This window comes from Carassius gibelio, chromosome A10 (genome assembly GCF_023724105.1).
Source record: "Carassius gibelio isolate Cgi1373 ecotype wild population from Czech Republic chromosome A10, carGib1.2-hapl.c, whole genome shotgun sequence".
Lineage (NCBI taxonomy): Eukaryota > Metazoa > Chordata > Actinopteri > Cypriniformes > Cyprinidae > Carassius > Carassius gibelio.
In genome coordinates, this window is record NC_068380.1 from 20,150,771 (window position 1) to 20,176,657 (window position 25,887).

The 25,887-nt window shown below is 40.4% G+C and overlaps 2 protein-coding genes and 1 long non-coding RNA gene across 4 annotated transcripts in view; 2 read left to right on the forward strand and 1 right to left on the reverse strand.

Moving 5' to 3' along the window:
- On the forward strand, positions 1 to 12,716 carry LOC128021504 (amyloid-beta A4 precursor protein-binding family A member 1). Of its 2 annotated transcripts, XM_052608765.1 has the most exons (13): positions 1 to 153; positions 2,020 to 3,633; positions 4,008 to 4,109; positions 4,216 to 4,255; positions 5,090 to 5,235; positions 5,725 to 5,757; positions 5,989 to 6,084; positions 6,800 to 7,003; positions 7,089 to 7,268; positions 10,367 to 10,579; positions 10,949 to 11,068; positions 11,156 to 11,296; positions 12,366 to 12,716. In XM_052608765.1, exons 2-13 carry the CDS (start codon positions 2,065 to 2,067, stop codon positions 12,435 to 12,437), a joined length of 2,916 nt encoding a protein of 971 aa, XP_052464725.1. In that variant the 5' UTR covers positions 1 to 153; positions 2,020 to 2,064; the 3' UTR covers positions 12,438 to 12,716. The 2 variants fall into 2 exon arrangements, with proteins under 2 accessions (XP_052464725.1, XP_052464726.1); XM_052608766.1 differs by lacking the exon at positions 5,725 to 5,757.
- A 633-nt stretch (positions 12,717 to 13,349) lies between these two features.
- LOC128021505 (tight junction protein ZO-2) overlaps positions 13,350 to 25,887 on the reverse strand; it is a 31,599-nt gene continuing 19,061 nt past the window's right edge. Inside the window, exons 10-24 of the mRNA XM_052608767.1 lie at positions 25,591 to 25,709; positions 25,363 to 25,462; positions 25,102 to 25,252; positions 24,891 to 24,999; positions 24,481 to 24,700; positions 24,084 to 24,268; positions 23,446 to 23,541; positions 23,287 to 23,366; positions 22,992 to 23,202; positions 22,219 to 22,319; positions 21,882 to 22,094; positions 20,577 to 20,678; positions 20,235 to 20,501; positions 14,199 to 14,281; positions 13,350 to 14,111 (exon numbers count right to left, since the gene is read on the reverse strand). Of these exons, the coding sequence (XP_052464727.1) occupies positions 13,943 to 14,111; positions 14,199 to 14,281; positions 20,235 to 20,501; positions 20,577 to 20,678; positions 21,882 to 22,094; positions 22,219 to 22,319; positions 22,992 to 23,202; positions 23,287 to 23,366; positions 23,446 to 23,541; positions 24,084 to 24,268; positions 24,481 to 24,700; positions 24,891 to 24,999; positions 25,102 to 25,252; positions 25,363 to 25,462; positions 25,591 to 25,709 (2,206 nt within the window). The 3' untranslated portion in view covers positions 13,350 to 13,942. The remainder of the gene's footprint in view (positions 14,112 to 14,198; positions 14,282 to 20,234; positions 20,502 to 20,576; positions 20,679 to 21,881; positions 22,095 to 22,218; positions 22,320 to 22,991; positions 23,203 to 23,286; positions 23,367 to 23,445; positions 23,542 to 24,083; positions 24,269 to 24,480; positions 24,701 to 24,890; positions 25,000 to 25,101; positions 25,253 to 25,362; positions 25,463 to 25,590; positions 25,710 to 25,887) is intronic.
- LOC128021506 (uncharacterized) lies at positions 14,876 to 19,600 on the forward strand. Its single transcript, XR_008185567.1, has 2 exons — positions 14,876 to 15,044; positions 18,896 to 19,600. It is a non-coding gene; the product is annotated as an uncharacterized LOC128021506 (long non-coding RNA).

Genomic DNA, 25,887 nt, shown 5'->3' on the forward strand with positions numbered 1-25,887 from the left:
TTACTGCTGTATAATCCGCTCTGATGTCACTGTGTGCCGAAGGAGGGGTCTGAGATCCGCTCGCCTAATCCCTGTGTGTTGTGTTGATAAGAACAGCCGACGAAGATGAAGGCAAGCCGAAGAGCTCTTCTTCATCGCCTGTACTCTTAACAGGTGAGTGTAGCGGATGATGCTGTGGACAGCTGCTGTGTCCCGGCGGTGTGGGGTTTGACTGACCGCGCAGGAGCTGCACCTGCTGATCACTTCACCGGGGAGGGATGTGTTCGCCACCGCGCAGGCCCGATACCGCACCTAATAACACGCGTTTAACTTTTATTACCGAGACAAAGTTTCCATATTGCGCTGGTAAAGCATATTTTGGTGTTTTATTGTGTGTTTAATTGGAAATATCACTAGTTTTTAATGTTCGCGGAGCCGAAATGTCCAGATGGTTAGCGGTGTCTACCTGTACGTGACTGCAGCAGTGAATCAACACATCCACGATCGATACAAAACACAATAACAACAGTGCAGTCTCATGTTAAGGCTCTCCGTATTTCTTGATATTAAGAGGAAAGATGTTTGAAATGTTAATGTAAGATGCAAAACAAATGCCAATTTTTTTTTTTTTACATATACAGTGAAATGATAACATTAGATTGAATGGAACATTAGGCTTATATGTATATAATCTTATGTTAAACACTATTGGGAAACAATAAATAAAAAATAGAACAATCTTATGATTTACGATGAAAAGTTATAAATTGAACAAGACATGCATATTTCAAAATACTGTTAAAATGTTGAAAATAAAATACAGGCTACCTTATAGGATAATTAAAAAAAATATATATATAGGCTATATAAATCCAAAATTACACTGTTCATTGCCATATCCATCTCAGTTGATTATATATTCATATTTCAGTTTATTTTTATTTTTATTAACTTTATGCAGGTTATAGTGTTGTTTTACTATTTAGCTTGAAAAGAGTTCATGATTTCGAGTATTGATGAACTTTAATTCATCATGTGGCCTTCTGTCTTACCACCTTAAGATGTTTTTAAGGTGGTTCAGATTATTTTTAGATATAAAGAAGCTGTTACTTTATAGTTATATTGAAATCAGATAATTATTTATACAGATATTAACTGTAAAATATACAGGGACCAAAAGTTGCCCCAAAATGCCTAAAACATTTTCAACATATTATTTACGGTGAGTTTCTAGCAACTGCTATAATCGCAGCTGTCTTTTTTCTGTCTTTTTTTAAACAAGAACAGGATTTTACAATTGAAGCAGGTTTTGCATTTGGCTTTTTAAAAAGGATCTCATCGTACATTGCACTTACTTACTGTGCTTTATTGTCCCTGCTGTATGTTAAGTTATATTATTATATTATTGTTTGCAATATTATTTACATTACCATTATGTAACTGATATTCATTGTCATTTCATACACAGTTATTATTATTATTATTACTTAATTTTCTTTTTGTTTGTATAAGTGTATATTGCAGTTCTTCTTTTTGCCTTCTGAAAGTGAATAACACCACCTGCCTCCAGAACTGACTCTAATATGCATGCCTGCTTTCAGTTGTAAACAATACAAAGAGGCTGCATGGTGAAAGTGAAGATCTCTGTTTAAATAGGGAGGTAAATCCCCTGGCTTTGGCTTTTTATGGGAGGTTTGACAGATGAATGCTGAACTCCAGGACTGGTGGAGTATACAGCATGACGGCTGCCCACGGTGAGGCCATCTGTGACAGCGCTACTGCCATAAACCACGTCTCTGCACAGAAACACAAACACAGCGTGTTCCTCCTTCATTATACAGACACATATAAGAGTCACACGGCCTTTTTAGACATTAGGTGCATTTATAGTTTACACTGATATCTTTTAGATCATGGTATTAACATTTTATGGACATTATACTATGGTAATGTGGTTTTTGTTACCTGCATCCAATATAACATGTTTTCCCATATAAATTATGGGATATACTAGCTTTTTGATTTCTGGGTGTTATTCAGGCTGTTCAGCAGCATCTAGATAATGAGCAGTGAGTGGGCGGAGCCATGAACCATAGGGAGGAGCCAGAGGAGGCGGGGCTCAGAGGTCCTCCCCCTCATCGCAGCAAGCACCCCAATGGGACTCCTCTAGAGGGAGGTCGACCCAGATGGAGGCCATGCCAGCTTCACAATCCGGACGCAGAAGGCCAAGGCCACCATCATCACCACCACCAAGCCAATCTGCACACGTCTGGATCTAGCCGGGGTCCACCACGTCACCGTAGACGGCATGCTCCCGGTGAAGCACAATGCAGGCGGGCTGAGAGCGGAGATACAGAAGCTAGAGCTGGCCAACAGCCCAAACCGGGGGCGTCAAGACACCAGAGACTCCATCAGCACAGATCTAGACAACAGCACAGAGAAGAAGAAGAACAGGTGGTCAAAACTCCTCCAAAAGAGCAAGCTTCAGAGCCATTATCTCCAGAAGATTCCTCTCAAGATCTGCTGACTCCTTCTCCTCAGGAAGAACCAATCACTGATGGACTGGATGGAAACAGTCCAGATCTGGCCCATTCATCTGATACACATGTTGATCATGATCCAGAACCTTCAATGGAACAGTTTGAGGAGAAGGTTCAATGTGAAGAATCAAAGTTAGGCGAAGAGGAGCTAGTGAAAGAGAACCCAGAAGAGAACTATTTCAGAGAAACTCCTGAGCAGGACTATGCTCCTCCTAAGATTGCTTCGAAACATCATCCTGAAAGTAAAAGAACCAGTCCGCTAAGAGTAGACGTTCCTCCATTCGCCACATCTCCTCGCCAGATGACGAACAAACCTTTTTTCCAATCTCCACGAACCTTCCCTGAGACTCTTCGAAGGCGCAACTCGGATCCAAAGTCGTACCCTGCTCATTTTAACACCGGTCACGCTCAAACAAACAAGGATAAAGAATTCGAGAGTCCCATGTCCCAAGTCGAAGACCATCAAGAAGATCTCTCAGACTCTAGACCTGAAGCCTGCTCTGATTCTCACCCTGAAGAATATGAGACAGAGTCATACCTAACAGATCCTCCTCCAGCCCTTAAGGGACCTCAAACGCATGAGAGGAACCAGAGCGTGACCACGGGTGAGTGCGACCCTCAGGAAGACCTCCATCAGCGTAGTTCAGTGGGCTCCAGGCTGCACCACTACGATGAACAGTCAGGAGATGAAGCCGAAAGCTCAGGGAGAGTCAGAGCCCAGCTCAGGAAGACGTCAAGCTCGACTAGCCTTCCCAAAGAAGCTCCTCCCCAAGAAGAGACTTCAGAAACTGCTCAGCTTTCACATGATTTTCAGGAAGAAGTCGTGGAAAGACGTGACATGCCGTCAGCTCCAGCCCAGGATCAGATAACAGAGTCTTGCAGAGCTACAGGAGACGCTGTCTCGTTGGCCATCAGGGATATTAAGGAAGCTATCGAGGAGGTGAAGACCAAGACGGTGCGCTCGCCCTACAGGCCTGACGAGATCACAGAGCCCGTGTGGGTGATGAGACAGGACGTGAGCCCTGTTGAGGAGATCCATCCTCAGCCACAGCCTCAGGTTCACTCACATCCACAGTCACCGTGTCAGCCGTCACAGTCTTCTCCACAGTATGAGGTGAGCGAGTCCTCCAGCATAATTACCACAAGTCCTTACGGTGAACTTGCTTATGAAACTTAGGCCACAGTTAGACTTTTTGCAGCCATGAAAACCTGTAAATGAGTTGAATTAAGTGAATTAAATAATAACCTTATACAGTTATCATGAACGACAGGAAAAGTCATGGAATTTGATTAACATAAGCTGCTCAGTAGGAACCGTTGAATATATGATTGTACACATAAATTGAGATTTACAATTTTTTTTTTTACTGCTCATCAAGTGATTAAAATCTTGTATTTACTCTGATTTTTTAAAAAAAGAACAAGTGTGGTATTGATGCAGCGTTTGATGATTATTTAAATAACAGGGGTTCCTTTCATCTTTAACAGGCTCCAGTTCAAGACGCTGAACTTCCTCTGGGAGCAGAATCCTCTGGAGTCCAGCATCAGGACCAGGATCTAGACGTCAGTCCCAGTGTGCCAAGCGATGAGGTGATTTATTATATTTAACCTGCAGTTAATACATTTATGATTTATTTTATACTTAGCTGTTACACTTTTACTGTAATTGTAACAATGCTGTGTTTTTGGTTTGCAGACGAGGAGAAGTTTGGCCTCTTTCCCTACATATGTTGATGGTAAGTTTAAGGAAACCAGCCTCTTATGATACTGGTCGAATAAGACTCATAAGGAATTTATTATCCTATCCTACATAGTCTTATAACATTGTAAGCCATCTTCTGTCTCTCTCTCTCTCTCTCTCTCTCTCTCTCCCTCTCTATCAATCTATCTATCTATCTATAGAAAGGCAGACAGAAAGATACAGTAGATAGATTTTTTTAATAAATAGTAATTTAATAATTATTTTATATACTGTTTAAAATGTTATAAACATAGTTTTTATATTAGATCTTAATTTATGCAGACATTTCTGTTTTTAGTACTATTATGAATCATGAGTATTCATAAGGAATTAATTATCCTGAATAATCTTGTAATATTAAATGTCAATATAAATTTGTGTAACAAAGCCTGTCAAAAATATGTCCAGGTTATATTGCAATAATAAAAAAAAAAGATACATATTATTTTAAATTCTATTTAAAATATTATATTTGAAGTTTTCATGGGAAGCACATTTTCCCTTAAATTTTCATTACCATTATGCAAAAATTAGTGAAGGAATGAATGCATAACAGAATGCATAAATATATGTAATGTATTCTATTAGTATTCTTTCAATGTTAAAATGTTTTTATACAATATATCTGTTGTTTTGCCTTTTTTTGTGATTTTAAATAACAAAAAATACACTATTTAAACCAAAACTGAGATATTGATTCTTGTGAGAATGAGAATAACCTACACAAAAATAAACCATTCAGAGGGATTCGGTTGATTTGTGTCTTGAAATGAATGCACAGTAACAGGTTTAATGTTCTGTTGTGTTTATGATCCACCCGTTTCCACAGTTCCTGGCCCATGTGACCCTGACGATTTGATTGATGGCATCATTTTTGCCGCAAACTACCTGGGCTCCACCCAGCTGCTGTCAGAGAGGACGCCCACGAAGAGCGCCCGCATGCAGCAGGCCCAGGAGGCCATGAGCCGCGTCCGGGTGAGAAACACACTCTGGTGTACTAATGATCTGATATCCCTGTCTGCTTTCATTTTACAGCACGCTCAAACATGTACACACCAACACCTCACTCAGTCACTAACATCATGATTCATCTAAGGTTATGTGAGGTTATGGATGAAAAACATGTCACAGACATCTCTGGATATCTAGCGTCCATGTGCTAACAAACACGTCTGAGTGACAGCTCGTTGATTCTGAGAGTCAGGTTTTTGTCTCTGGGGCTGCTGATGTCATTCTGATCACAGCCCAAATTTTGATAGTGTTTCCCACTAACCTTCAGCCTATCACAATACCGACATCCCACCCACCCGGTCCCCCTTCAGCCAAATGATCCTGTTTGATTTCATCTGGGCGTATCCTTCATCTCCACACCAATCGCGCTGTGTCTGAGACGCCCACCATGCCCTATTATATTTGTAGGCTTTATTTGACCGTTCTCTGTTTTATTTGTCCCTTGTCGAGCAGACAGCCCAGACACAGGCCAAAATCAGAGATAAGGTACGCTATTTGTTCCTGTATACGTGCGGGTCTTTTCTAAGTTTGGTATTTGCAGTATTATGTATTTTTTCTTCTGACAGGCATATTTCTGATTACAAGGAGCAAGGAATTCAAATCTAACTGCCTCTTTAATACTGAGCTCTTCAATGAGAGACTAGAGAGTGGTGTATATGCTAGTACAGGAGGCGATGTGTTAATTTAAGAGTAATAACTGTTTGTCTTCTTCTACAGTATCAGCAGGGCAGTGAGAGTGAGCCGCCGGCCAGCACAGAAGTGGACCTCTTTATATCGACACAGAGGATCAAAGTGCTCAGCGCTTACACACAGGTGCACAACTCTCTTTGAATCACTTTCATGCTTGTCTCACTTTGAGTTTGCTGTTTAAAACACATGAGGGAAGAGTGTGATGCAAATGTCATGATAGCATAATGGAGGAAAAATATATTTGATTAAAAAAATTGAATTCTTCAAAAGAAAACCTTAGTAGTTTGGCATAATCTTTTATCATTATTTATAATTCAAACATTGCTTCACTGCTTGTTAATTGTATACTTGTTATTGTATACTGCCAAGTCATGTGATGCAACAAACATGCAGCAGAAACATAAAACAGGAAGTGATGTCTTAAAGAGGGACTCCTGAAGACCCTCCTCATGGATGTGTTTCAATTTCAGCAAGTTTCTAAATTATCACATAATTTGACCTTTTCAGGACAAGGCAATGTTTATTCAGGTTGTAAAATGTCATGTGGTGCAACTGCCAAAAATTATAATGTTTATTATTTAATAATTCATGATATTCATGGAAAAATAATTACAATGACAATTTTAATTAAAAACAATGAAACAAGAAATGTTTTCCAAGACAATATGAAGCCTAGACGAATGCAGAGAGCACATTTCTATGATCTTGTCATGTGTTTTAAGCTAGACTTATGTTTTTAATTTAAATTTTAACTCTTGTCTTTGAACTAAATATGCAGTTACATTTTGATCAGCGTTTGGCACTTCGAAAACCAAATTGTCCGTTTTCATCTCGGCAGGACACCATGATGGACCATCCGCTGAGGACCATCTCGTACATCGCTGACATCGGGAACATGGTTGTGCTGATGGCTCGCAGGAAGATGATTCGCTCTCAGAGCGCACAGGAGAACTTAGACACCGCAGAGACGCAGCACACAAACCCAGCGCGGGACGACTGCCGCCAGTACAGGATGATCTGCCACGTGTTTGAGTCAGAAGATGTACGCGTACAAACACTATGCAATTCAAACAAGAATGCAAATTCTTGATGTTTCTTGTATTTCCTCCGTTGTATCTCTCTGCCAGGCTCAGCTGATTGCTCAGTCCATTGGTCAGGCCTTCAGCGTTGCGTATCAGGAGTTTCTGAGAGCCAATGGCATCGATCCAGAAGACCTGAGCCAGAGAGAGTACAGCGACCTACTCAACACTCAGGACATGTACAACGACGACCTCATTCACTTCTCCAAGTCTGAAAACTGCAGAGATGTAAGTTTAAGTCTACATCTCTTAAGTTTAAGTTTTAAATTCATATATTTTAAGATAACTGGGGGAATTCTGGTAATATCAGTCAGGTTTGGTGTGCCTCTAATTAAATCATACGTATAAAATGATAAAGATTCATTCATTAATTAGATTTCTATTTGAAAATGTTGCACAATGACTAACGTTCAGTGCTAAAAGGTTTAATTTTAGTTCTAAAATGCCTGAGATAGGAAATATCACACTACATATTGCTCTGTAAGAAAAAAATCACATTACATATTACTCCTTAAGAAGAAATCACGCTACATATTGTTTTACCCCTTAAGAATAAATGAGGCTACATATTAATCCGTAAGAAGAAATGACACTACATATTAATCCATAAAAAGGAATGACGCTACATTGTAATCCGTAAAAAGAAATTACGCTACATATTGTTTTACCCCTTAAGAATAAATGACGCTACATATTAATCCATAAAAAGGAATGACGCTACATATTACTCCGTAAAAAGAAATTACGCTACATATTACTCCGTAAGAAGAAATGACACTACACATTGATCCGTAAGAAGAAATTACGTTACATATTACTCCGTAAGAAGAAATGACACTACATATTAATCCATAAAAAGAAATGACGCTACATTGTAATCCGTAAAAAGAAATTACGCTACATATTACTCCGTAAGAAGAAATTACGCTACATATTACTCCTTAAGAAGAAATGACGCTACATATTGTTTTACCCCTTAAGAAGAAATGACGTTACATATTACTCCGTAAGAAGAAATCATGCTACATATTAAATCTGTAAGAAGAAATGACGCTACATATTGATCCGTAAGAAGAAATGACGTTACAATATTACTCCGTAAAAAGAAATGACGCTACATATTACTCCGTAAAAAGAAATGACGCTACATATTGATCCGTAAGAAGAAATGACGTTACATATTACTCCGTAAGAAGAAATCATGCTACACATTACTCCGTAAGAAGAAATTATGCTACATATTAATCTACAAGAAGAAATTATGTTACATATTACTCCGTAAGAAAAAATTACATTACATATTACTCCGTGAGAAAAAATCATGCTACATATTAAATCTGTAAGAAGAAATGACGTTAAATATTACTCCGTAAGAAGAAATTATGCTACATATTATTCTGTGAAAAGAAATTACGTTTCATATTACTCTGTAAGAAGAAATCATGATACACATTACTCCATAAGAAGAAATGACACTACATATTACTCCGTAAAAAGAAATGATGCTACATATTAATCTGTAGAAAGAAATTACAATACATATTACTCCGTAAAGAAAAATCAAGCTACACATTACTCTGTAAACAAAAAAAAATCATGCTATATATTATTCCGTAAGAAGAAATCACGCTACTTATTACTCCGTAAGAAGAAATCACGCTACACATTACTCGGTAAACAAAAAATAATGCTACATATTACTCCTTAAGAATAAATCACGCTATATATTAATCTGTAAGAAGAAATCAAGCTACACATTACTCTGTAAACAAAAAATCACGCTACATATTAATCCGTAAGAAGAAATCACGCTACATATTACTCCGTAAGGAGAAATCACGCTACATATTACTCCGTGAGAAAAAATCAAGCTACACATTACTCAGTAAACAAAAAATCACTCTACATATTACTCTGTAAGAAGAAATGACGCTACATATTACTATTTAATAAGAAATCATGATACATATTGCTCAATAAGAAGAAATCAGGCTACATATTACTCTGTGAGAAAAAATCAAGCTAAACATTACTCCGTAAGAAGAAATCACGCTACATATTACTCCGTAAGAACAAATGACGTTACATATTACTCCGTAAGAAGAAATCATGCTACACATTACTCCGTAAGAAGAAATTACGCTACATATTAATCTACAAGAAGAAATTATGTTACATATTACTCCGTAAGAAAAAATTACGTTACATATTACTCCGTAAGAAAAAATCATGCTACATATTAAATCTGTAAGAAGAAATGACGTTAAATATTACTCCGTAAGAAGAAATTATGCTACATATTATTCTGTGAAAAGAAATTATGTTTCATATTACTCTTTAAGAGGAAATCATGCTACACATTACTCCATAAGAAGAAATGACACTACATATTACTCCGTAAAAAGAAATGATGCTACATATTAATCTGTAGAAAGAAATTACAATACATATTACTCCGTAAAGAAAAATCAAGCTACACATTACTCTGTAAACAAAAAAAAAATCATGCTATATATTATTCCGTAAGAAGAAATCACGCTACTTATTACTCCGTAAGAAGAAATCACGCTACACATTACTCGGTAAACAAAAAATAATGCTACATATTACTCCTTAAGAATAAATCACGCTATATATTAATCTGTAAGAAGAAATCAAGCTACACATTACTCTGTAAACAAAAAATCACGCTACATATTAATCCGTAAGAAGAAATCACGCTACATATTACTCCGTAAGAAGAAATCACGCTACACATTACTCCATAAGAAAAAAATCACGCTACACACTACTCTGTAAGAAAAAAATCACGCTACACACTACTCTGTAAGAAAAAAATCATAATACATATTACTCCGTAAGCCAAGAAAAAAATCTGTATTTTTTTTTAAATGTGGTAAACTACTTGATAAAAATAATACCAGGAATATCAAACCATTTTTAAGGTAGAAATAGGTACAGGACAACAAACATTAGGGACACAAATAGATTCTACATTTTCCCATAATATGCATAAAAATCTTTCTTTTTTGGGGGGGCAAAATGCAGGTAGAAAGGGACTTTTTGCACTGGTAACAAATGATGATGATGCAAACTGGCTGATATTCCAAAGAAAAACTATTTATGCTTTTACCTGCAATTATATCAGTGAAAGACATGGGGATGCAATTTGGACACAAATCGGACACAAATGGCTTTATAATAACTTTATCTTCTTCTATACATTCTTCAGCAGTCATAGGATCTATACTAAACAAAATCACTGCTAGAGTACATTTGAAACATGAATGCACACTGCGTCAGTATTTGGGATGTGTTTGTGTCAGGTGTACATCGAGAAGCAGAAAGGGGAGATTCTGGGTGTGGTAATCGTGGAGTCCGGCTGGGGCTCCATCCTCCCCACCGTCATCATCGCCAGCCTGATGCACGGCGCACCCGCGGCCAAGTCTGGACGACTCAACATCGGCGATCAGATCATGACGGTCAACGGCACCAGTCTGGTGGGCCTGCCGCTCTCCACCTGCCAGAGCATCATTAAAGTAGGACTCGTTTCCTTTACATTTTATGTTGATCTGATTCTTTAGGGTCTTAATTAAAAGTCTGTAACATACTTTGGTTAAAGTTTCTCAATGGTTGTGTAATAACACCTTTTTCCCCTTTCAAAAACCGCTCTTTCAAGGCACGCATTTTTGTAGCTTTTCCCTTTAAATGTTAATGAGCTCTGCTGACCCCGCCCCTCTCTTCTGAGCTGCTCTCAGAGGGACTGTTTACTTATTCATCGTGAAACTTGCTAATTAGCACATTATTAGGAAAGGCGATTTGCTAAGATTCTTTAATAAGCTTAAATGGTTAAATGGTGTGGATTCTGGGATTGTCTTGTTCACAAATGGTGCTTGTTGTGTGTTCAGGGTCTGAAGGCTCAATCCAGGATCAAGATGAACATCGTCAGGTGTCCTCCTGTGACCATGGTGCTCATTCGCCGACCAGACCTACGCTACCAGCTGGGTTTCAGTGTACAGAATGGCATTGTGGGTATTCACACCCAGACATCAGAAATGGGTTGTCAGTTTCTGTCCTGTTTTCTGAGCCACTAAGAGAGTTGGTGTTGTGTTCAGATCTGCAGTCTGATGCGAGGGGGGATCGCCGAGAGAGGAGGGGTCCGCGTCGGCCATCGCATCATCGAGATCAATGCTCAGAGCGTGGTGGCCACGGCTCACGAGAAGATCGTTCACATCCTGTCCAACGCTGTGGGAGAGGTAAAGATCCCCCGTGTCTGTTCTCTCCTTCAGTCAATCACTTCACTAACACGATACAATTAATAAACTAGATGAAAAATCATCAGAATTCAGTAGCCTGAAAGGCATTTTATATTGTATGTTTTTCTGTAAAAATAAGGAAATATTTTATGATTTCTAAATATTATTAAGGTCAAAACAATTAGTCAAATGCTGCTTCGTATGACTGTTTTTGAATCAGTTTTATAAATCAACGATTTTTTTGGTCTATTAGATTATGCACGGCTTCAGTGTTGCTAATTGAGTGCATGATTTCATTCAATTTGATTTCGGATAGTTTCAAATCTAAATTCTGGATGAGCCATGATGAACACACATCTGTGATTCATATAAATGTGCATATTATATATACAGTTAGTTTCTATGTTGTTAGGCAACTGTAAATTACTGTTGAACTGTATGGAAAAGACTTATTAATAGAGTTCAAAATATGTTCCATACTGGTGCACCTCAGTCTGCGCGTTATAGTGACTTTACCACAAACAACAAGGTTTTACATTAAAAATATATTTTCACTTCATTTAGATAAATGAGATGCTGGTTTAGTTTTAGTATTTCTTTGATGTTGCATTTTTATTTTTTTATTATTAAAAGTTTTAGTATTTTTGTTTTGCATTTATGCTAGTTTTTAAAACCTATATATATATATATAGTTTTTATTCATTTCAAAATTAGAAATATTGCTCTGGCAACTAAAATAAGTTAACATTTTATTTTATTTGATTTTAGTTACATTTTATTTTATTTCCAGTACCTATATATATATATATATATAGGTGGTTTTAGGTTTTAGGCGTTTGCAAAGCAACTATGTACTAAAAAGGAAAAGTTTTAAGAAGAGTTTCATGTACAGACAACAACATTGTCAAAATAATCACTTGGTTAACTACTGTATAATAAAGCTGGCTGGATTTGCTGATAGCTTGTTGCTAAGCTTATTGCTCATAACTCTAATAATCTTATAAAATATGGTGCACACATGAATGGTGACCCAGTGGAGGTGAATACTGTAATATGTTGTTTTTGTCAGATCCATATGAAGACTATGCCTGCAGCCATGTACCGCCTGCTCACGGCCCAGGAACAACCCGTCTACATCTGACACCTTCACTTCCATTATTTATTGAAAGATTAATATAACGGTTTACAGATTTATTTAACTGGATGTATTTATTTATTACACATTAGCGCAGAAACCAAACCATTCCAGCACCATGTGAGCTGCTGATGTCTGAACGCCTGGCATCAGATCAACACACGACTGGACCGAAACTATCACTGAGATCTGGCACTGAGCACAGTTACACAGGATTCACCCTGACACTGATCTCATGTATGAGCTCAACTGTTCAACTCAAAGTAAACGAATCAATCATCTAAATACTGGCATTGGTTTGTTTTCATTAAGTACACGTTCTATTGAACACATTTATATAATGTGTTTGACCCAAGGTCTCTAGAATAAAGTGGTAATCTGACTTTACTTTCATTTCTGGTTAATCTGCTCTTAAATAAAAGGATTTGGTGGGTCTCTAAACATTCAACACTATCACACTGTTGTGGGTTTAACAGAAAACAACAGCATTCACAAGTAACTTATGTAATGTAGGAAACATTGTATTTGGCATTAACATTTGGACCGTACAAAACACAGAAAAACCAAAAGTCTTTAGTGTCATATGATCCATGATCGGTGATTTATATATATTTTTATATATATATATATATATATATATATATCACCGATCATGGATCATATATAAATTCTAATTTGTATCAATGTGTTTTATATTTGATCAATTGAATGCATTCATGCAGGGTAAAAACATTCATTTCTGTAGACAACAATGTAAATTTGCGGCCATTTAGATCACAGAACTTCTGTAGATATATATAATAGCACAATTAATAATAATATAAGAGATGATCATTCATCTGAATCAGTTAATTTCTGCTCTAGATATGGTTTGGTTATTGATAGTAGCAGACAAGCATGAACAACAACAATCAAGAGTATCATTAAAAGTCAGGTTTATTGATTTGTCTTTTAAAAAAAGTAAAAATCCCACACCTCTGTTTTATTAGTGGTTAAACCCCAAGCACTGATCACAGACACACACCAATAGTGTGAACATTACACATGATCTTCTTATTCTCAGAGAATCAATGTAAAGCTGATGTGACATTATACCAGATTTTTACATAATCATAGCATAGTAATATATGGAGCAAGCATTAAAAGCATCAGCTGAGCTTAAGTTAATACATCAATGACATTAAGGCACTCCAGCAACTCCATTTCAATTTTAGTTTATGGCAAACGTCAGCAGTGTAAATGAGGACAGTGTAACGTTAACTCCATCTAAGTAGCTAGTGGCATTGTGGAAAAAAAAAAAAGAAATACATGAAATATAGACTGAAATTTCATATAAAAACATTGCAGGTATAAAAAGATGCTGTTTTATAACTGGTGTGTATATACTGCATGTGTGTTTTTGGCATGTGCTTTATCTGTGGTTCAGTCCCTCTTACAGAAGAACAGGAAGCACATTCAGTTGCTTTATCATGACATGCACAGGAAACTTCCTGTTTGTGGGACGCTGGGTGTTAGAATTCAGTGTCGTTGTATTTCTGGGCGCTGTAGTAGCCCCTGCGGGTTTGGTCTGCCAGCTGCCGGCGATACTCCTCTTCTTCATCATCATCATCATCGGCGCGGCGGTGAGAGCGGCTCTCTGAATACGGCGCTTTGGAGGAGCTCTGGGACTCAGAGTTTGAGCTGGAGATGAAGGGAATACAGCCATCACTGAACGGTTGTGTGTTGAAATGAGTATTAGAGGAAAAAAAAGCCTAGGAACAAACTTACCCAATGGGTTGAGGCCTGTTTTGGTTTGGTTTGGGCTTGAGGGGAACTGCATAAATATCTGGATGTTTCTGAGATATTTCCAGCTGTTAACCAAAATAATAATGCTTGTAAATTCAAAGAATTCAATTTTTGGAAACTATATTGGTCAGTAAAACATGAATTTAACATCTAGGTCATATTTCACCCCAAAGAAGAACAAAGTGTTAAAAGCACGAAGAAACACATCCACGTACATACATGTGTATAATTGTACTTTGGATATGTGACCCCAAATAAACCTATAGACAATTTTTTTATTTTAAATTCAAATCAAGTACATATATATATATATACATACATATATATATGTCATGGAACGTTCTGCTACGCCCTCTTCTGGCGGTATCAGATCCCTCTCTCCTGAATATTAGGACTGCATTTCCCAGTGTCCCTCTCCCCAATCATCCCCGTCTAACCCTGCTTAATTATCTTGATTACCTTCTAGTATTTTCACCTGCACCTTGTGTTCTCCCCTTTATATTGACTGCTATTCCCTTTTATATTTTGTGAAGTTTTGATTTACCCCTGGTCTGTATTGTTAGTATCTCTGATCGTTGTTACCCTATTGAGGAGTTTATCTAAGTTCTCTACGAACGTCTGCTTAAGTTCCTTTTCATTGCCAGCCTGAGTTTGTCAGCTGTTCTCTGCTTACTCACCTGTATTAATAAACTGCTGCAGATGGATCTAACTGACTCCGCCGTTTCATCACAGAAAACTTCACCAACTCAAGATCCAGCAGAGTTTCGTCACCTCGCCAATGAGGTTTCATCCCAGGCAGCGGTGCTCGCTTCACATCAGCGGCAGCTGGTAAAACTAACCTCGCTCACAGAGGAACTTGTCAGATCTGTTCAGGCACTAACCCTGCAGATTGCAGCGGCTAATCAGGCCGCAGCTCCCACCGCACCTGTCCCTCCGCTGCCAGTCGTGAGTACGATCTCAAACAATCCAAGATTATCCCTGCCTGAAAAGTATGACGGTTCACCCTCCACTTGCAAGGGATTTTTGTTGCAGTGCGAGCTCTATCTAAGCCAGCAGGCTCCAGAACATCGCACCGATGAGGGCCGCATCTTTCTCATCTGCACCCTGCTTACGGGAAAAGCGCTGGAGTGGGCAACGGCACTATGGTCAGGAGGTCAGCTTACGTCTATTTCCTATGATGCTTTTGAGCACCCAGCTGGAGGAAAGGATCCAGGGGAACTGTTACTCGCCCTGCGGCAAGGGAATTCCACTGCAGCGGATTACACTCTCTCCTTTCGTACGCTCGCCGCTCAGACCGGCTGGGGGGAGGATCCTCTCAAACTACTGTATCGGAAGGGGTTGAATACGGAGCTGCAGGGGGAACTTGCTTGTCGTGATGATGGAAAGACTCTCAGTCAGATCATGGAACTTGCCATCCGGCTCGATCATCTCATCCGGGCTCGCCGCACTCCAGTCAGGACCAGCCTGAATTTCAACCCGGTATGCACCTCAGAGCCCGAGCCCATGCAGATTGGATACACCCAGCTCTCCGAGGCGGAACGTGAGAGGAGAAGGCGCAATCGTTTATGCATGTACTGCGGTCTGGCTGGTCATTTCAGGACTTCCTGCCCGGTGAAACCCACTTCTCGGAACCCCGCTGCGGTGAGTCCACGTTCACTCTCTTCCCAAGCTCTCATTGTGGCAATTTCGTTAATTATTAATGGGCAGGTTATAAAATCGAGGGCTTTTATAGACTCGGGAGCTGCTGGAAATTTTATTGACGCAACCTTTGCAAGAACTCATAAAATCTCTCTCCGCTCTTGTGAACCCTCTGTGACAGTGACAGCTTTGGACGGGCGCCCCCTGGGGACAGGGGAGCGCCAGTACATCACACCACCTCTCACCCTCAGCATCGGCTCGCAACATAGGGAGACCATCCAATTCTACACTATTCATTCACCACTTCATCCTATGATTCTGGGGTTTCCGTGGCTGGAGAGACACAACCCGCAAATTTCCTGGTCTGAGAGGAGGATTACCCAGTGGTCTTCGTCGTGTCTGAATAAATGCATGCCCGCTGTCCAGGGTCCTGAATTGAGTGCCAGCCCCTCCGTGGACGTTAATCTACAGGAAATCCCCGCTGTTTACCATGACCTTGCCCAAGCATTCAGCGAGCGGGAAGCCTCACACTTACCTCCCCATCGTGCTGTTGACTGTGCTACTGAGCTCCTGCCGGGTACCATGCCACCACGCGGTCGTGTATACCCCCTATCTCAGCCAGAGACCGAGGCCATGAATTTGTATATAGAGGAACAGCTTGCCAAAGGCTTCATTACCCCCTCAACATCTCCTGCTTCTGCCGGTTTCTTTTTTGTCAAGAAGAAGGATGGGGGTCTCCGACCGTGCATAGACTATCGGGGTCTCAACGAGGTAACTGTCAAATACCGGTATCCTCTTCCTCTGGTCCCAGCTGCTCTTGAAATGCTCCGCACGGCCCGATATTTCACAAAGCTCGACCTACGAAATGCTTACAACCTTATTCGTATTCGGGAGGGTGATGAGTGGAAGACGGCGTTTTCAACAACCACCGGCCATTATCAATATCGGGTCATGCCGTTCGGCCTTTCCAACAGTCCTTCAGTTTTTCAAGCGTTTGTCAACGAGATCTTCAGAGACCTGCTCAATCGGAGTGTAATTGTGTATATTGACGACATCCTGATTTATTCAGACAACCTTGAAACGCACGTTCAGGATGTGCGAGCTGTTCTCAAACGCCTCATCGAGCACCAGTTGTATGCCAAGATACAGAAGTGCGAATTTCATCAGACGCGGATCTCGTTCTTGGGTTACATCATCAGCGCAGACGGAGTTGTGATGGATGACAAAAAGGTACAAGCTGTGGTTAACTGGCCTCGTCCCACGTCAGTAAAAGAGCTTCAGCGCTTCTTGGGCTTCGCAAACTTTTACCGCCGATTCATTCGAAATTTCAGCATGATTGTGGCTCCTCTCACTTCTTTACTCCAAGGAGGAGGAGGACGTTTCCGCTGGTCATCGGAATGCACTGCGGCATTTGAGAGTTTAAAGAAGAGATTCACCACATCACCCATTCTCCATCACCCAGATCCTGAGAGAGAGTTTATTGTGGAAGTGGATGCTTCTAACACGGGCGTGGGTGCCATTCTGTCACAACGTCATGGTAGTCCAGCTAAAATGTACCCCTGCGCATTTTATTCCCGTAAACTCAATGCAGCCGAGCGCAACTATGATGTGGGCGATCGAGAACTTCTGGCGATGAAGGCTGCCTTTGAAGAGTGGAGGCACTGGCTGGAGGGGGCGTGTCATCCTTTCACTGTGCTTACGGACCACAGAAATCTGGAGTATCTCAAATCCGCCAAATGTCTGAATGCTCGCCAGGCGCGCTGGTCTCTCTTCTTCTCCCGATTTAATTTCAGAGTCACTTTCAGACCAGGTTCTAAGAACGGCAAGGCGGATGCTCTCTCACGCCAGTTCGACAGTAAGGACGAGTGTTCTGAACCAGTTCCCATTCTGCCCTCATCTCTCATTGTCGCACCAGTACAGTGGGATCTAATCACGGAGGTTTCTACAGCTCAGCAGAAACAGCCCGTACCACCGGAATGTCCGGGGGACCGCCTCTTTGTTCCTCCCGAGCTCCGCGACCGTGTCCTCCAATGGGTTCACTGCACTCCCAGCGCGGGGCATCCAGGTATCAGGGCCACCACTCAGCTAGTCTCCAATCGCTTCTGGTGGCCTTCCCTTCGAACTGACGTGATCAAGTTTGTTCATCAGTGTTCCACCTGTAACATGGTCAAGTCTTCTCACCTGAAACCAGCTGGTCTCTTACAGCCTCTGCCGGTACCGCAACGCCCTTGGTCCCATATCGCCGTGGATTTTGTCACGGACCTTCCTCAGTCCCAGGGTTTCAACACCATCCTCTCGGTAATAGACCGGTTTTCAAAATCATGCCGTTTCATCCCTTTGTCTGGTCTTCCCACAGCCTTAAAGACCGCCGAGGCCCTCCTCAATTATGTGTTTCGGCTTTTTGGCCTTCCTGAGGACATTGTAACTGACCGAGGCCCTCAGTTTACTTCTCGTGTATGGAGGGAACTATGCTCAAAGCTCAATATTAACGTAAGCCTCACCTCGGGCTACCATCCTCAGGCCAACGGGCAGGTTGAGAGGTTGAATCAGGACCTAACTCGTTTCCTACGGACCTATTGCCATCAAAATCAGCAGGAGTGGAGTCGTTTCCTTGTATGGGCTGAATACGCGCAGAATTCGTTAGTTAAGCACGCCACTGGACTGACACCGTTTCAGTGTGTCCTGGGATTTCAGCCTCTGCTCTTCCCGTGGGCGGGCGAGCCCTCCGATCTCCCGGCGGTAGATTCCTGGCTTCGGCGCAGCGAGACCACTTGGGATGCTGCTCATGTGCATTTACAGCGGGCCATTCGCAAATATCAGCACTACGCGGATCGCAGGCGACGCGGGGGTCCCCGGTACCGTCCCGGGCAGTGGGTGTGGCTTTCAGCCCGAGATCTCCGTCTCAAACTACCCAGCAAGAAATTATCCCCTCGCTTCATTGGTCCTTTCAAGATTCTGCGCCAGATCACCCCGGTCTCATTTAGGTTGGCTCTTCCCTCTCATTACAAAATCTCACCTACCTTTCATGTGTCTCTTTTCAGACCCGCAGTCACCCCCAGGAGAGAGGAGGGTCAGGAGGGGAACACACAGGTGCAGAATCCTCCCATTGAGGTTGGCGGTGCGGAGGCCTACCGGGTGCGAGCAGTACTGGACTCCAGACGACGTGGTGGGGCTTTACAGTACCTTATTGACTGGGAGGGGTACGGTCCAGAGGAACGGTCCTGGGTCAGGTCGCAGGACATTCTGGACCCCTCTCTACTTACCAGCTTTCATCGTGACCATCCTGACCGACCTGCTCCCAGACCCCGAGGAAGACCCCACCGACGTTCTGGTCCTCGCTTCCGGAGCCGCTCGCAGGGGAGGGGCTATGTCATGGAACGTTCTGCTACGCCCTCTTCTGGCGGTATCAGATCCCTCTCTCCTGAATATTAGGACTGCATTTCCCAGTGTCCCTCTCCCCAATCATCCCCGTCTAACCCTGCTTAATTATCTTGATTACCTTCTAGTATTTTCACCTGCACCTTGTGTTCTCCCCTTTATATTGACTGCTATTCCCTTTTATATTTTGTGAAGTTTTGATTTACCCCTGGTCTGTATTGTTAGTATCTCTGATCGTTGTTACCCTATTGAGGAGTTTATCTAAGTTCTCTACGAACGTCTGCTTAAGTTCCTTTTCATTGCCAGCCTGAGTTTATGTCAGCTGTTCTCTGCTTACTCACCTGTATTAATAAACTGCTGCAGATGGATCTAACTGACTCCGCCGTTTCATCACAATATATATATATATATATATATATATATATATATATATATATATATATATATATATATATATATATCCCTTTTAAAACTAAATATTATATACATTGCAGTTATAAAATATATACATATATATAAATATATAGACACACGCGCGCGCTTAACTCTCATGACAATAGTCAAAATAAATTAAAGTTATAATTGTTATAATAAATTGTATATTAAAATTGTAATAATAAATAAATATTTTATGTATACATATTTTCCTAGTGATTTTGGAGTGATTTCCTTATGAATTTCATTGATTTAAATTTTCTGGAAACAAATTTTTATTATTAAATGAATTTTATTCATTTTCTGTTATTTTAATTAATATATAATTTAACCTCAAATCTTCCCGTTTAGGCATCTCTTTGTTCTAATTAAAATCAGCATAAACTACAATAAAGTGCTTAATCGTCATGACAATAATGAAAATAAATGTCAAATGTGTTTATTTATGAATTTCCTTCACTTAATGCAAATATATCACTATTTTCCTGCTGATTTTGTGGTGATGTGTAACACTTGTTGTATCTGTGAGGCTGCTGGTGTATAGTGTGTGTGAGACGGGACACAAACCCGTGCTTGCTCCGCCTCCTGCAGCTCCTGCATCCTCTTGGCCCGGGCCAGGTGGTCCATTTGCTCAAAGGCCTTCACCTTTCCCCGGAAGGTGCGGTTGGCAGGGTCATCTACAGGGTCAGAGGTCGTTTCTTCAGCTGAGCCCGTCCTCACTGTGAAGCTGGGCTTCTGGGCCACCGGCGGTGGAAGAGGTTTGTTACTGACAGGAGGGTCACTGCTGACTGTGCTGCTGGAGCGAGAGTCTGCAGGACGAGAAGCTGCCCGCACCTGCAGGAACACCAGCTGATCAACTCACTGTCTGTCATGGGCCAAAGAACGCCTCAGGGGAGGAGAGGAACTGACCTTCGGGGGCTCAGGAACAAATGATGGAGGCGGGCTGGGGTCCCGCTGCACCTCTCTGCTCGCAGGCTTCTTTGAACGCTCATGAGGAACAGGTATGGGTCTCTGCGGAAGTGGAAAAAGTGATAGATGTAGCATTAATTCATTTATATATAAAAACCTTAATACATCCTTATACAAGAGACAGGTTTTCAATTCCTAAATTAAAATATACTCTGATAAATGTCTTAAAAAAATAAAAATAAATAAACATTATGCAGGTTTTTGAAAAAAAAAAAATGTATCTAGCAATAATTATTAATATTACTACTATTATTTTTTATGTACACTAATGTTCAGTAGTTTCAAAAAGACTGCATTTTGTAAAAAAAAAAAAAAAGACATTACAATTTAAAATAACTATTTTCTACTTTAATATTTTTTTTTAAAATGTAATTCATTCCTTTATTTTTCCAGGATCATTACTCCAGTCTCTAGTGTCACATTATCTTTCAGAAATCAATCTAATATAGTTATTTTCTGCTTAAAAAATGTTTTGCTATTTAATATTTTTGTGGAAACTATGATACTTTTTCAGGATTTCTCGATGAATACAAAGTTAATAAGATCAGCACTTATTTGTAATAAAAATCCTGTGTAGAAATGTCTTTACCGTCACTTTCAATCAATTTAATATCTCTTTCCTGAATTAAAAAAAAAAAAAACTACTAACCCCAATAATTTTTAACAGTAGCTTAAAGTAATGTCATTATTAAAAAGAGAAAAGAAAAAGAACATCAATGAGGTTTAACCAACATATGCAGCAAATCATTTTCATCATGAAACATAAAATTACATCACAAAATGAATCCTGTACAAAAAAATTAAAATAATAATAATTCCTGCTAGCCGTAAATTAACTATTTTTTTTTGCCTTAAGAGTGTTATGAAAGATTTTGTGTACATTCAAATGCATTTAAAACTCTTGACTTCTCCAGTTATTAATCACATGGCACATGCATTGAATGTTATTAAACCATCTAGCAGTGTTAGACTGATGCTGAACATGAATGTGTGTTGAATATGCAGTTTCACAAGTGTCCTGTGGGGAGCAGCGTGCACAAACACTTTCCTCATCACTGATCCTCCCATTATGATCAGTGATAATGATACTGATACTGGAAACAGGATGACTGACCTTTACAGATATAATAAAATCGAATGACTCAGTGCTAAATGTTTCCAGGAAGCATTTGGGCAGGGCTTAAATGTCATTCCCGCCAGTGGTGAAAGGACACAGAGGAGTAGTAGTTTCCACAGCACACTAACCTCCTCGCTAACAGGCTCAGACGAGCGGCTGATGGCTGACATCGGCTGTGGCTCGTCCGTGGTCTCGTCAAGCTCGGTGTCGGTGTATGCGCCGCCCTCATCCTCGTAGTCGCTGGTCAGACGGCTGTCCATGCTCAGGTAGTCTGCGCTCATGGCCGACAGGTACGACATACAGTCATCGTGGAGATCCAGGTCGTCCTCAGACCCATCCAGCTGAAACATGTGCAATCATGTGTAATTTGACACGGAAATTAAGGCTGGCTAAGCATGAACATATATTATTAAATGAGTAAATCTTCTTTGCTTAAGGAAATAAAGCATCTGTATAAATGCTGACCTTGCTTTCACAGACCCAGACAGCTTTCTCTTGTTGTTCTCGTATGGCATCCTTGAGACTTCCATACCAGGCATCATGGGAAGAGTTCAGATCAATGGTAGCTGGACAAGGAAGCGTAATTTAGACATTTATAACTTCATTTTATTCGGAATATAATTTTTTAGCTTTTTATTTATTTTTCTGCTATAATTGTATTTTAATTCTGAGAGTAAACCTCTGTTGTGTAGCACTTTGTTGGCCAAAAACAATTAATAAAAAAAAAAAAAAAAATTTGTTTGCTGTTTGTTTGCTTACCTACATTTTTGATAATAATAAAATAAAAAAAGTGTATTCATTCATAAATCCAGAAAACTTAAACACACAACCCAGAATTTCTCAAAAACTTAAAAATGGCAGCATTTTTGTAAAAGTGTCAATAAATTAAGTTGCTTAATAAAGTTTAATTAAACCTTTAAAACACAATGATGACAAAAAAAAAGGAAACATGATGCCCAATTTGGAAAAAATCTAACTCATTTTACGATGCCCTAACTTTTCTTAAACTTTTAATAAATTGTTTTTAAATGGATTTATATGAATTAGACATAACATTTAATCAAACCATCAAAATAAAAAATAAAACAAAAATTTAAAAAAATTTAAAAAGCAAAAAACAATCTGGAAAAATAAAACTGAAAACATAATAATAAAAAGAAATAGGAACTTGGGAAAGAATAGAATGGCTCTTTATGGTTGTAGTTTCTACATGATCGGAGGAGACTCATCAGACTGACCAGTGAACAGGTGGGAGCAGGTTTTGCGCAGTTTAACTGCTTGTTCGTAAAGCTTGCGTGAACTGCGGCTAGATCCGGGAGCCAGACGGTTTCTCATGGTCTTCACCCCCTGCTTACTGTCTGGGTTGAGGAAAATGACGATGGGATACCACTGGGTGTAGTTCAGGGTGTCCACAGCCTTCGGGGTGACATCGAGCAGAGCGTGTAGATCCTAGGATCAAGAAAAGAATATTGTTCGATATTTCTGTATTTTTCTCATGTACACGCCTTCAGAAGTTTGACTGTGGGCCGTTACCTGCTCGATGATCTGACGAATAGTATTGAGTCTCACGACACCAGACGACTTCTCTGAGCCTGCGTCTTTCGGTTCGGTCTCTGTCAGGGGAGAAACACAGGTCAAACGCCTCATCCACACACCTACACATCACTACAACGAGAGTTGAGAAAGGCTTACTCGCTACGATAAACTCTTCTGGAAGATCATTGGCCAGTTTTTCATTGGCTGCATCTGAAATGGGGCCGAATATTACGACAGGTCTCCTGAACCCAGCTGGTGGGAGAGAGAGAAAAGACACTTAGTGTATAAACATGACAGGCTTCTCAACTAAAATGAGATTAAACAAAACAAACAAAAAACTTAATTATATATTTATAAATGTATTAAAAACAACACACTGATCAACACTAAATTAATAATAAAAAAAGAATAGGATCAAACATAAATACGTATGAGTCGCACTTTTTTTCATAGTTTGGCTGGTCCTGCAACTTATAGTCAGATGTGACTTATTTATCAAAATTAATTTGACATGAACCAAGAGAAATAAACCAAGAGAAATGAACCAAGAGAGATTAACCAAGAGAAAACATTACCGTCTCCAGCCGCAAGAGGGCGCTCTATGCTGCTCAGTGCTCCTGTAGTCTACACTGAAGACATAGAGCGCCCTCTCGCGGCTGGAGACGGTAATGTTTTCTCTTGGTTCTAAATGAATGCGACTTATAGTCCAGTGCGATTTATAGTCCGAAAAATACGGTATACATTTTCCTTAATTTAGTCCTGAAACATTCCAATGTGTTTCTAAAGAGAATCACCTTCCCGCAGCACCACTCTCTCGTAGGCTGGGAAGCGTGTGGTGACCGGGGTAGCGCTCAGATCCTCTCTGCTCTTGCGAAGGTCTTTTTTCTTGGCTGCTCTTTGACCTCTCAGCCTCCAGAAGTCTCCTCTGTCATTGGCAGCGCCTTTCTGTGCGTTCTGAACGTTTGCCATCTGCTCCGCTCTGATAGGATGCAAATAACACGATCACACAAACACCTAACAAATTATGAGCTTTTAACGTCAACATGTAATGGCAGACCAGGTGAGGTCACTTTTGATTTATGTTGACTTTAAGAGAACTTTTCCTCCTAGTAATACTACTGAATAAACAGTTATACCAAGTCGTGAAGTGAAGACATCTGCAGTGTGAGCCACTGTGTATTCAAGTCTCACCTGCTCTTGTTGGGTATGATGCCTTTCTCCAGGAGCTGATTGTCTTTGTCCATGCGGATGGCCAGCCAGTTACCCAGCTTTCCGTCGTACAGGGTGTCCACCACTTTAAAAACCTCTCCTCTGGAGAAGGTCAAGCTCTGAGGGAGCTCTTTCTCATATTCAAAGTGAGTTCTGATGAAGAAGTTATCACCTCGTCCCGAGGCCAGGATGTCTTTATAAACTAAAACAAATCAGAGTCATCAGACTAAAAATGTCATTTAAAATAATTACATATATTTTAAAATGTAATTTATTCCAGTGATGCGAAGCTGTATTTCAGCATCATTGCTCCAATCATACTGACCCTGAGCTTTTGGACAGTTATGTACATTACTCTATTGTATATTACTCTATTGAGTGTTTTGAAGTACCATCAGGTTTGCTTTGAGACAGGATGGTCACATCCTCTCCTTTGGGAATCTCTAGTAAATACAGGACTGCGTCTTCCCGGATCATTCCTCTGAAATCCATATTATTCACCTGCAAGGATAGAAAACACTTGAAATTACCACTTGACAATGTGGGAAAATGTATGATGGATTAAGGCACATAATATTAAAAGCAGAGCCAGTGCAGTTGCACCTTCACGATCTGGTCTCCGGTGCAGAGTCCCTCGATCTCTGCAGGACTGTCCTCCTGAACGCCTGCGATAAAAATGCCCACATCGTTTCCTCCAGCGAGACGCAGGCCAACACTATCGCCCTTCTGGAAGCGCACCATCACAGTGTTGGGGCTGTGGGAGATTTGTAATTAGAACCACAAAGTTGTCTAAATATAGGAATAATCAGGATCCAAGCACATGATCCTTTATAACAGGAAAGTCTTAGTCAATCCAGTACAAACCCGTATATCTCCTGCTCCTCCGGACTGGGCCGCAGGGGAACCTTTGGCAGAGGCTTGGCTTTCACTGGAACACTTTTCGGAGCAGCAGTTACCACAGGAGCTGTATACAAAACAACGCACATCATCGGTTTCTACTATTCCTCTGATTCTACATGGTGAAATTGACCACGGTTATGAGATCTAAGAGTATTGCATTATATAAGTCCCTTTCCAGAGGAAGTGTTGTACCTGGAGACAGGCTGCGAGGCTCTTCCTTCTCTACAGGTGGAGGCGGGAGCTCCACCGGCGCCGCTCTGAACGGAGTCGGCATCGCTCCCATTTTAGCCAGTCTGTTAGGAGGCTCATCTCTACCAACAGAAGAACCACAGTTCATTTGGAAAATCATTCCATCATGCTTCTGCTGCTTTCTGATTCAGTTATATATCTGCCTGCTTTCCAGTTTTATAAGCCGAATCAAACATAAATGTGCTTTTGTTTAATACGGTCACCAAAAATGAGTTCCTAATTGTTTTATGCTCCGATTAA

Coding starts and splice junctions, on each gene's coding strand:
- LOC128021504 (XM_052608765.1), top strand. CDS start 2,065: ATGAACCATAGGGAGGAGCCAGAGGAGGCGGGGCTCAGAGGTCCTCCC. Junction 4,110..4,215: donor CCAGTGTGCCAAGCGATGAG/GTGATTTATTAT, acceptor TTTGGTTTGCAG/ACGAGGAGAAGTTTGGCCTC. Junction 4,256..5,089: donor TTTCCCTACATATGTTGATG/GTAAGTTTAAGG, acceptor CCGTTTCCACAG/TTCCTGGCCCATGTGACCCT.